This window comes from Salmo salar, chromosome 05 (assembly GCF_965601325.2).
Source record: "Salmo salar chromosome 05, fSalSal1, whole genome shotgun sequence".
Lineage (NCBI taxonomy): Eukaryota > Metazoa > Chordata > Actinopteri > Salmoniformes > Salmonidae > Salmo > Salmo salar.
The window spans coordinates 77,872,501-77,885,120 of record NC_138295.1 but is presented as its reverse complement, the minus strand read 5'-3'; the positions used below and the strand labels follow the sequence as shown (position 1 = coordinate 77,885,120).

General features: G+C 41.8%; 1 protein-coding gene across 1 annotated transcript in view; it reads right to left on the bottom strand.

Moving 5' to 3' along the window:
• The window catches only part of LOC106595355 (phospholipid-transporting ATPase ID), an 82,783-nt gene that overhangs the window by 46,001 nt on the left and 24,162 nt on the right, over window positions 1–12,620 (bottom strand). The window contains exons 3-6 of the mRNA XM_045718945.2: window positions 10,453–10,511; window positions 10,118–10,231; window positions 9,337–9,435; window positions 7,909–7,970 (exon numbers count right to left, since the gene is read on the bottom strand). Coding sequence (XP_045574901.1) covers window positions 7,909–7,970; window positions 9,337–9,435; window positions 10,118–10,231; window positions 10,453–10,511 — 334 coding nt within the window. The remainder of the gene's footprint in view (window positions 1–7,908; window positions 7,971–9,336; window positions 9,436–10,117; window positions 10,232–10,452; window positions 10,512–12,620) is intronic.

Here is a 12,620-nt window from a genome sequence, read left to right as displayed (position 1 = left end):
TAGACTGGACTAGAGGACTGTCTGTATTGCTGAGTGTAGACTGGACTAGAGGACTGTCTGTATTGCTGAGTGTAGACTGGACTAGATAACTGTCTGTATTTCTGAGTGTAGACTGTACAAGATGAATGTCTGTTTTGCTGAGTGTAGACTGGACTAGAAGACTGTCTGTATTGCTGAGTGTAGACTGGACTAGAGGACTGTCTGTATTGCTGAGTGTAGACTGGACTTGATAACTGTCTGTATTGCTGAGTATTCACTGGACTAGATCACTGTCTGTTTTGCTGAGTGTAGACTGGAATAGAGGACTGTCTGTATTTCTGAGTGTAGACTGTACTAGATGAATGTCTGTTTTGCTGAGTTTAGACTGGACTAGAAAACTGTCTGTATTGCTGAGTGTAGACTGGACTAGATAACTGTCTGTATTTCTGAGTGTAGACTGGAATAGATGACTGTCTGTATTTCTGAGTGTAGACTGTACTAGATGAATGTCTGTTTTGCTGAGTGAAGACTGGACTAGATAACTGTCTGTATTAATGAGTGTAGACTGGACTAAATGACAGTCTGTATTGCTGAGTGTAGACTGGACTAGAAGAATGTCTATATTAATGAGTGTAGACTGGACTGGATGACTATTTGTATTGCTGATGGTAGACTGGACTAGATAACTGTCTGTATTAATCTGTGTAACCTGGACTAGATGACTGTCTGTATTGCTGAGTGTAGACTGTACTAGATGAATGTCTGTATTGCTGATTGTAGACTGGACTAGATGTCTGTATTAATTGCTGAGTGTAAACTGGACTAGAGGACTGTCTGTATTGCTGAGTGTAGACTGGACTAGATGACTGTCTGTATTGCTGAGTGTAGACTAGACTAGAGGACTGTGTGTTTCTGAGTGTAGACTGTACTAGATGACTGTCTGTATTGCTGAGTGTAGACTAGACTAGAGGACTGTGTATTTCTGAGTGTAGACTGTACTAGATGAATGTCTGTTTTGCTGAGTGTAGACTGGACTAGAAAACTGTCTGTATTGCTGAGTGTAGACTGGACTAGATAACTGTCTGAATTTCTGAGAGTAGACTGGACTAAAGGACTGTCTGTATTTCTGAGTGTAGACTGGACTAGAGGACTGTCTGTATTGCTGAGTGTAGACTGGACTAGATAACTGCCTGTATTTCTGAGTGTAGACTGTACAAGATGAATGTCTGTTTTGCTGAGTGTAGACTGGACTAGAAGACTGTCTGTATTGCTGAGTGTAGACTGGACTAGAGAACTGTCTGTATTGCTGAGTGCAGACTGGACTTGATAACTGTCTGTATTGTTGAGTATTCACTGGACTAGATGATTGTCTGTATTGCTGAGTGTAGACTGGACTAGAGGACTATCTGTATTTCTGAGTGTAGACTGTACTAGATGAATGTCTGTTTTGCTGAGTGTAGACTGGACTAGAAAACTGTCTGTATTGCTGAGTGTAGACTGGACTAGATAACTGTCTGAATTTCTGAGAGTAAACTGGACTAAAGGACTGTCTGTATTTCTGAGTGTAGACTGGACTAGAGGACTGTCTGTATTGCTGAGTGTAGACTGGACTAGAGGACTGTCTGTATTGCTGAGTGTAGACTGGACTAGATAACTGTCTGTATTTCTGAGTGTAGACTGTACAAGATGAATGTCTGTTTTGCTGAGTGTAGACTGGACTAGAAGACTGTCTGTATTGCTGAGTGTAGACTGGACTAGAGGACTGTCTGTATTGCTGAGTGTAGACTGGACTTGATAACTGTCTGTATTGCTGAGTATTCACTGGACTAGATGACTGTCTGTATTGCTGAGTGTAGACTGGACTAGAGGACTGTCTGTATTTCTGAGTGTAGACTGTACTAGATGAATGTCTGTTTTGCTGAGTGTAGACTGGACTAGAAAACTGTCTGTATTGCTGAGTGTAGACTGGACTAGATAACTGTCTGTATTTCTGAGTGTAGACTGGAATAGATGACTGTCTGTATTTCTGAGTGTAGACTGTACTAGATGAATGTCTGTTTTGCTGAGTGAAGACTGGACTAGATAACTGTCTGTATTTATTGCTGAGTGTAAACTGGACTAGAGGACTGTCTGTATTGCTGAGTGTAGACTGGACTAGATGACTGTCTGTATTTCTGAGTGTAGACTGGACTAGAGGACTGTCTGTATTGCTGATGGTAGACTGGACTAGATAACTGTCTGTATTAATCTGTGTAACCTGGACTAGATGACTGTCTGTATTTCTGAGTGTAGACTGGACTAGATAACTGTCTGTATTGCTGAGTGTAGACTGTACTAGATGAATGTCTGTATTGCTGATTGTAGACTGGACCAGATGTCTGTATTTATTGCTGAGTGTAAACTGGACTAGAGGACTGTCTGTATTGCTGAGTGTAGACTGGACTAGAGGACTGTCTTTATTTCTGAGTGTAGACTGGACTAGAGGACTGTCTGTATTGCTGAGTGTAGACTGGACTAGACGACTGTCTGTATTGCTAATTGTAGACTGGACTAGATGTCTGTCTTTATTGCTGAGTGCACACTGGACTAGAGGACTGTCTGTATTGCTGAGTGTAGACTGGACTAGAGGACTGTCTGTATTTCTGAGTGTAGACTGTACTAGATGAATGTCTGTTTTGCTGAGTGAAGACTGGACTAGATAACTGTCTGTATTAATGAGTGTAGACTGGACTAAATGACAGTCTGTATTGCTGAGTGTAGACTGGACTAGAAGAATGTCTATATTAATGAGTGTAGACTGGACTGGATGACTATTTGTATTGCTGATGGTAGACTGGACTAGATAACTGTCTGTATTAATCTGTGTAACCTGGACTAGATGACTGTCTGTATTGCTGAGTGTAGACTGTACTAGATGAATGTCTGTATTGCTGATTGTAGACTGGACTAGATGTCTGTATTAATTGCTGAGTGTAAACTGGACTAGAGGACTGTCTGTATTGCTGAGTGTAGACTGGACTAGATGACTGTCTGTATTGCTGAGTGTAGACTAGACTAGAGGACTGTGTGTTTCTGAGTGTAGACTGTACTAGATGACTGTCTGTATTGCTGAGTGTAGACTAGACTAGAGGACTGTGTATTTCTGAGTGTAGACTGTACTAGATGAATGTCTGTTTTGCTGAGTGTAGACTGGACTAGAAAACTGTCTGTATTGCTGAGTGTAGACTGGACTAGATAACTGTCTGAATTTCTGAGAGTAGACTGGACTAAAGGACTGTCTGTATTTCTGAGTGTAGACTGGACTAGAGGACTGTCTGTATTGCTGAGTGTAGACTGGACTAGATAACTGCCTGTATTTCTGAGTGTAGACTGTACAAGATGAATGTCTGTTTTGCTGAGTGTAGACTGGACTAGAAGACTGTCTGTATTGCTGAGTGTAGACTGGACTAGAGAACTGTCTGTATTGCTGAGTGCAGACTGGACTTGATAACTGTCTGTATTGTTGAGTATTCACTGGACTAGATGATTGTCTGTATTGCTGAGTGTAGACTGGACTAGAGGACTATCTGTATTTCTGAGTGTAGACTGTACTAGATGAATGTCTGTTTTGCTGAGTGTAGACTGGACTAGAAAACTGTCTGTATTGCTGAGTGTAGACTGGACTAGATAACTGTCTGAATTTCTGAGAGTAAACTGGACTAAAGGACTGTCTGTATTTCTGAGTGTAGACTGGACTAGAGGACTGTCTGTATTGCTGAGTGTAGACTGGACTAGAGGACTGTCTGTATTGCTGAGTGTAGACTGGACTAGATAACTGTCTGTATTTCTGAGTGTAGACTGTACAAGATGAATGTCTGTTTTGCTGAGTGTAGACTGGACTAGAAGACTGTCTGTATTGCTGAGTGTAGACTGGACTAGAGGACTGTCTGTATTGCTGAGTGTAGACTGGACTTGATAACTGTCTGTATTGCTGAGTATTCACTGGACTAGATGACTGTCTGTATTGCTGAGTGTAGACTGGACTAGAGGACTGTCTGTATTTCTGAGTGTAGACTGTACTAGATGAATGTCTGTTTTGCTGAGTGTAGACTGGACTAGAAAACTGTCTGTATTGCTGAGTGTAGACTGGACTAGATAACTGTCTGTATTTCTGAGTGTAGACTGGAATAGATGACTGTCTGTATTTCTGAGTGTAGACTGTACTAGATGAATGTCTGTTTTGCTGAGTGAAGACTGGACTAGATAACTGTCTGTATTTATTGCTGAGTGTAAACTGGACTAGAGGACTGTCTGTATTGCTGAGTGTAGACTGGACTAGATGACTGTCTGTATTTCTGAGTGTAGACTGGACTAGAGGACTGTCTGTATTGCTGATGGTAGACTGGACTAGATAACTGTCTGTATTAATCTGTGTAACCTGGACTAGATGACTGTCTGTATTTCTGAGTGTAGACTGGACTAGATAACTGTCTGTATTGCTGAGTGTAGACTGTACTAGATGAATGTCTGTATTGCTGAGTGTAGACTGGACCAGATGTCTGTATTTATTGCTGAGTGTAAACTGGACTAGAGGACTGTCTGTATTGCTGAGTGTAGACTGGACTAGAGGACTGTCTTTATTTCTGAGTGTAGACTGGACTAGAGGACTGTCTGTATTGCTGAGTGTAGACTGGACTAGACGACTGTCTGTATTGCTAATTGTAGACTGGACTAGATGTCTGTCTTTATTGCTGAGTGCACACTGGACTAGAGGACTGTCTGTATTGCTGAGTGTAGACTGGACTAGAGGACTGTCTGTATTTCTGAGTGTAGACTGGACTAGAGGACTGTCTGTATTGCTGAGTGTAGACTGGACTAGAGGACTGTCTGTATTGCTGAGTGTAGACTGGACTAGATAACTGTCTGTATTGCTGAGTGTACACTGGACTAGATGACTGTCTGTATTGCTGAGTGTAGACTGGACTAGAGGACTGTCTGTATTTCTGAGTGTAGATTGTACTAGATGAATGTCTGTATTTCTGAGTGTAGACTGGACTAGAGGACTGTCTGTATTTCTGAGTGTAGACTGGACTAGATGAATGGCTGTATTTCTGAGTGTAGACTGTACTAGATGAATGGCTGTATTTCTGAGTGTAGACTGGACTAGATGAATGGCTGTATTGCTGAGTGTACACTGTACCAGATGTCTGTCATTATTGCTGAGTGTAGACTGTACTAGATAACTGTCTGTATTGCTGAGTGTACACTGTACTAGATGAATGGCTGTATTTCTGAGTGTAGACTGGACTAGAGGACTGTCTGTATTTCTGAGTGTAGACTGGACTAGATGAATGGCTGTATTTCTGAGTGTAGACTGTACTAGATGAATGTCTGTTTTGCTGAGTGTAGACTGGACTAGAAAACTGTCTGTATTGCTGAGTGTAGACTGGACTAGATAACTGTCTGTATTTCTGAGTGTAGACTGGAATAGATGACTGTCTGTATTTCTGAGTGTAGACTGTACTAGATGAATGTCTGTTTTGCTGAGTGAAGACTGGACTAGATAACTGTCTGTATTAATGAGTGTAGACTGGACTAAATGACAGTCTGTATTGCTGAGTGTAGACTGGACTAGAAGAATGTCTATATTAATGAGTGTAGACTGGACTGGATGACTATTTGTATTGCTGATGGTAGACTGGACTAGATAACTGTCTGTATTAATCTGTGTAACCTGGACTAGATGACTGTCTGTATTTCTGAGTGTAGACTGTACTAGATGAATGTCTGTTTTGCTGAGTGAAGACTGGACTAGATAACTGTCTGTATTAATGAGTGTAGACTGGACTAGATGACAGTCTGTATTGCTGAGTGTAGACTGGACTAGAAGAATGTCTATATTAATGAGTGTAGACTGGACTGGATGACTATTTGTATTGCTGAGTGTAGACTGGACTAGATAACTGTCTGTATTAATCTGTGTAACCTGGACTAGATGACTGTCTGTATTGCTGAGTGTAGACTGTACTAGATGAATGTCTGTATTGCTGATTGTAGACTGGACTAGATGTCTGTATTTATTGCTGAGTGTAAACTGGACTAGAGGACTGTCTGTATTGCTGAGTGTAGACTGGACTAGAGGACTGTCTGTATTTCTGAGTGTAGACTGGACTAGAGGACTGTCTGTATTGCTGAGTGTAGACTGGACTAGAGGACTGTCTGTATTGCTAATTGTAGACTGGACTAGATGTCTGTCTTTATTGCTGAGTGCACACTGGACTAGATGACTGTCTGTACTGCTGAGTGTAGACTGGACTTGATCACTGTCTGTATTTCTGAGTGTAGACTGTACTAGATGAATGTCTGTATTGCTGACTGTAGACTGGACTAGATGTCTGTATTTGTTGCTGAGTGTAAACTGGACTAGAGGACTGTCTGTATTGCTGAGTGTAGACTGGACTAGAGGACTGTCTGTATTTCTGAGTGTAGACTGGACTAGAGGACTGTCTGTATTGCTGAGTGTAGACTGGACTAGAGGACTGTCTGTATTGCTGAGTGTAGACTGGACTAGATAACTGTCTGTATTGCTGAGTGTACACTGTACTAGATGAATGTCTGTTTTGCTGAGTGTAGACTGGACTAGAAAACTGTCTGTATTTCTGAGTGTAGACTGGAATAGATGAATGTCTGTATTGCTGAGTGTAGACTGGACTAGATAACTGTCTGTATTGCTGAGTGTAGACTGGACTAGATGACTGTCTGCACTGCTGAGCGAAGACTGGACTAGAAGACTGTCTGTATTGCTGAATGTAGAAAGAACTAGATGCCTGTCTGTATTGCTGAGTGTAGACTGGACTAGATGCCTGTCTTTATTGCTGAGTGGAGACTGGACTAGATGACTGTCTGTTTTGCTGATTGTAGACTGGACTAGAGGACTGTCTGTATTGCTGAGTGGAGACTGTACTAGATGAATGGCTGTGTGGCTGAGTGTAGACTGGACTAGATGTCTGTCATTATTGCTGAGTGTACACTGGACTAGATGTCTGTCTTTATTGCTGAGTGTAGACTGGACTAGATGAATGTCTGTATTGCTGAGTGTAGACTGTACTAGATGAATGGCTCTATTGCTGAGTGTAGACTGGACTAGATGAATGTCTGTATTTCTGAGTGTAGACTGTACTAGATGAATGGCTGTATTGCTGAGTGTAGACTGTACTAGATGAATGGCTGTATTGCTGAGTGTAGACTGTACTAGATGAATGGCTGTATTGCTGAGTGTAGACTGGACTAGATGAATGGCTGTATTGCTGAGTGTACACTGTACTAGATGAATGGCTGTATTGCTGAGTGTAGACTGTACTAGATGAATGGCTGTATTGCTGAGTGTAGACTGTACTAGATGAATGTCTGTATTTCTGAGTGTAGATTGTACTAGATGAATGTCTGTATTTCTGAGTGTAGACTGGACTAGAGGACTGTCTGTATTTCTGAGTGTAGACTGGACTAGATGAATGGCTGTATTTCTGAGTGTAGACTGTACTAGATGAATGGCTGTATTTCTGAGTGTAGACTGGACTAGATGAATGGCTGTATTGCTGAGTGTACACTGTACCAGATGTCTGTCATTATTGCTGAGTGTAGACTGTACTAGATAACTGTCTGTATTGCTGAGTGTACACTGTACTAGATGAATGGCTGTATTTCTGAGTGTAGACTGGACTAGATGAATGGCTGTATTGCTGAGTGTAGACTGGACTAGATGAATGGCTGTATTGCTGAGTGTAGACTGTACTAGATAACTGTCTGTATTGCTGAGTGTACACTGTACTAGATGAATGTCTGTATTTCTGAGTGTAGACTGGACTAGAGGACTGTCTGTATTTCTGAGTGTAGACTGGACTAGATGAATGGCTGTATTGCTGAGTGTAGACTGGACTAGAGGAGACTTACGAGCCGTGGATGACGACCTGAGACTGCCGGTTGTTCACCTGGTTGTCACTCTTGTGACGGAACTGAAGGAGAAGAATTGACATGGATTTTCTCCAAATATGATGTGTTTTGAATAGTGTAAGTTAGGACTGGTACAATTATCAACCAACAATTACGGACAATAACTTCAAAATAATAGTCATGATCATCTTAAGACATGTATTTTAGGAGACGGGGCGTTCAACTTTATATTCAACTAGATACAGTTCACCCAATAGCAGTTCTTCATTTTACATGAAGTGGGTAAAGTTGGTAATCATTTTACATGAAGTGGGTAAAGTTGGTAATCATTTTACATGAAGTGGGTAAAGTTGGTAATCATTTTACATGAAGTGGGTAAAGTTGGTAATCATTTTACATGAAGTGGGTAAAGTTGGTCATCGTTTTACGAGCAGAAAGGCACAGTCGGGAGAAGCTTCATTTTCCAAAGTTCCAAACTGTCAGAACCATTTGTTTTTTGCGTCTGTAAAATGTGCTATTACATACCTAATGATTACAACACAGCTTTGGTTAAACCCCTGTCTCAAAAACAAATGGTTCTGACAGTTTGGAACTTTGGAAAATGAAGCTTCTCCCAACTGTGCCTTTCTGCTCGTAAAACGATGACCAACTTTACCCACTTCATGTAAAATGATTACCAACTTTACCCACTTCATGTAAAATGATTACCAACTTTACCCACTTCATGTAAAATGATTACCAACTTTACCCACTTTATGTAAAATGATGACCAACTTTACCCACTTCATGTAAAATGATGACCAACTTTACCCACTTCATGTAAAATGATTACCAACTTTACCCACTTCATGTAAAATGATTACCAACTTTACCCACTTCATGTAAAATGATTACCAACTTTACCCACTTCATGTAAAATGATGACCAACTTTACCCACTTCATGTAAAATGATGACCAACTTTACCCACTTCATGTAAAATGATGACCAACTTTACCCACTTCATGTAAAATGATTACCAACTTTACCCACTTCATGTAAAATGATTACCAACTTTACCCACTTCATGTAAAATGATGACCAACTTTACCCACTTCATGTAAAATGATTACCAACTTTACCCACTTCATGTAAAATGATTACCAACTTTACCCACTTCATGTAAAATGATGACCAACTTTACCCACTTCATGTAAAATGATGACCAACTTTACCCACTTCATTTAAAATGATGACCAACTTTACCCACTTCATGAAAAATGATACAACACAGCTTTGGTCAAACCCCTCTCCCTCTCTTGGGTGAACTGTATCTAGTAATTTCGGTTGAATAAAGATTATTCAACCAAAATTACAATTATTATAATAACCATTTTCACAGCCCTAGTGTGTGTTTGTGTGTGTGTGTGTGTCTGAGAAAGACACTCACGTAGTCGTCGGTGGCATCCTTTACTGCAGTGATGCTGAGCACCAGGACTAAAGGCACTATGGTGGTGAACCAGGAGAGAGATGAGATCTGAGGAATCAACTGGAGAGAGAGAGAGAGAGAGAGGGGGAGAGAGAGGGAGAGAGAGGGAGAGAGAGAGAGAGAGGGAGAGAGAGCGAGGGAGGGAGAGAGAGAGAGAGGGGGGAGGGAGGGATAGAGAGAGGGAGAGAGAGAGAGAGGGAGGGAGAGAGGGAGCGAGAGGGAGGGAGAGATAGAAAGGGAGAGAGGGGGGGATAGAGGGAGAGAGATACAGGGAGGGAGGGAGAGAAAAAGGAGAGAGAGAGAGGGAGGGAGAGAGAGAGAAAGGGAGAGGTAGGGAGAGAGAGAGGAGGGAGGAAGGGGAGAGAGAGGGAAACAGAGAGAGAGGGAGGGGGCAGGAGGAAGGAGAGGGAGGGAGCGAGAGAGGGAAAAAGAGAGCGGTAGGGGGCAGGAGAAAGGGGAGGGAGGAAGAGAGAGAGGAGGGAGGAAGGGGAGAGAAAGAGAGGAGAGCGAGAGTGGGATGGAGGTAAAACAAAGAAAGAGAACAAAGCAGTCTCTACGATGTACCTGCTGTGTCCTTCAGTGTGGTGAAAACTTATAGCCTCACTCTCTCCTCTCCCCACTCATCTCCACCCCATCCCCCTTTACATCATCCCTGTCTTCACTTCATCTCCCTCCATTGCTTTATCCCCGTCTCTCTCTGCCCTCCCCATACCTCCACTTCCTCTCCCTGCTTCCATCTTACCTGCAGTATGAGCAGAAAGAGGAAGTAGGTGTTGGCCACTTCCTGGAACTGTTCAAACAGGTTGACGGGCAGAAAGGTGATGACGTTGTACTTAGACGTCATAATACAGTTACTCTGAGAGAGACAGAGAGAGAGAGAGACAGCGACAGAGAGAGAGAGAGAGAGAGAGAGAGAGAGAGAGAGAGAGAGAGAGAGAGAGAGAGAGAGATAAAGAGAAATAAAGAGAGATAAAGAGAAAAATAATGTTGGTCTATGATTTGTCATGTAATGTACTTAAACATAAATACACATATATAATCATGTACGCACACAAACACACAAACTATCTCTCTTACCGCATACTGAAACTTGTCGTTGTATTCTCTGTCATTGGCCCGGACCCTCCTCTCCTCCTCTGGTGAAACACACACACAACACAACTGTGAGACAGACAACACATAACTTTGAATAACACAACTCTGAAACATCTTAACCCAAAATATCTTTGGGATAACACACAGATTCCCTGCCAGGGACCTTGCCTTTGTGTGTGTGTTTGTAAGAGGGTGATTATCCCAGGCTGACTCCCACGCCGAGTCAATATCACTAATTCATCAATACAGATGTTCTATGTTAATTTGATCTCTCTGTTGTCACAGGGAATTTTCCTGTGCAGCAGGAAAGGCACATTTTCAGTGTATTCAAGGTCTAAAAAAGCTTCTAAAATGTTGTAATTTCCACTTTAAAATGTCAGAGTTAACGAAAAATGTATCAACCCCTACAAAAATGTATTATAATTTACATAATAATTCACATTTCCTGTTGCTGCAGGATTATTGTCCTGCTGTGAGAAACTGTTCAGATTAAGATAGAACATCTGTAACTGTGTTGGACAGAAAAAGAGAGATGGAGAGAGGTTGATTAAGCCTATCTAATTTACATATACAGTACACCCAAATCAATATAGAGCTACACATGCACACACACACACACACACGCTGACTGGCAGGTCAATTACGTTGTAAGAGGAATTAGCTGTGTTTGGCTGGTGCTTCTAAACATTAACAACCCAACAGGCTCAGACCAGACACAGTTAACCCACCGCTGGAGGGTGTGTGTGATCCCTGCGTCACTAAGGGAATAAACAGGCCATGACTCTATAGAGTTCAGCTGAGGTGAATGTATACCTTGAGTTTTTTAAATAAATAAATCAAATAACAAATATTTAACCTTTATTTAACCAGGTGGCCAGATGAGAACAAGTTCTCATTTACAACTGCAACCTGGCCAAGATAAAGCAAAGCAGTGCGACACAAACAACACAGAGTTACAAGGTGAGATGAATGTATACCTTGAGGTGAATGTATACCTTGAGGTGAGGTGATTGTATACCTATGGGGTGAGGTGAATGTATACCTTGAGGTGAGGTGAATGTATACCTTGAGGTGAGATGAATGTATACCTTGAGGTGAGATGAATGTATACCTTGAGGTGAATGTATACCTTGAGGTGAGGTGATTGTATACCTATGGGGTGAGGTGAATGTATACCTTGAGGTGAGGTGAATATATACCTTGAGGTGAATGTATACCTTGAGGTGAGGTGATTGTATACCTATGGGGTGAGGTGAATGTATACCTTGAGGTGAGGTGAATGTATACCTTGAGGTGAATGTATACCTTGAGGTGAGGTGATTGTATACCTATGGGGTGAGGTGAATGTATACCTTGAGGTGAGGTGAATGTATACCTTGAGGTGAATGTATACCTTGAGTGAGGTGAATGTATACCTTGAGGTGAGGTGAATGTATACCTTGAGGTGAGGTGAATGTATACCTTGAGGTGAGGTGAATGTGTACGTTGAGGTGAGGTGAATGTGTACATTGAGGTGAGGTGAATGTATACCTTGAGGTGAATGTATACCTTGAGGTGAGGTGAATGTATACCTTGAGGTGAGGTGAATGTGTACGTTGAGGTGAATGTGTACATTGAGGTGAGGTGAATGTGTACATTGAGGTGAGGTGAATGTGTACGTTGAGGTGAATGTGTACATTGAGGTGAGGTGAATGTATACGTTGAGGTGAGGTGAATGTATAGATTGAGGTGAGGTGAATGTGTAGATTGAGGTGAGGTGAATGTGTACGTTGAGCTGAGGTGAATGTGTACGTTGAAGTGAGGTGAATGTGTATTTTGAGGTGAATGTGTATGTTGAGGTGAATGTGTATGTTGAGGTGAATGTGTATGTTGAGGTGAGGTGAATGTGTATGTTGAGGTGAATGTGTATGTTGAGGTGAGGTGAATGTGTCCGTTAAGGTGAGGTGAATGTGTACGTTGAAGTGAGGTGAATGTGTATTTTGAGGTGAATGTGTACATTGAGTTGAGGTGAATGTATACGTTGAGTTGAATGTATATGTTGAGGTGAGGTGAATGTGTACGTTGAGGTGAGGGTGTACGTTGAGCTGAGGTGAACGTGTATGTTGAGGTGAGGTGAATGTGTACGTTGAGGTGAGGTGAATGTGTATGTT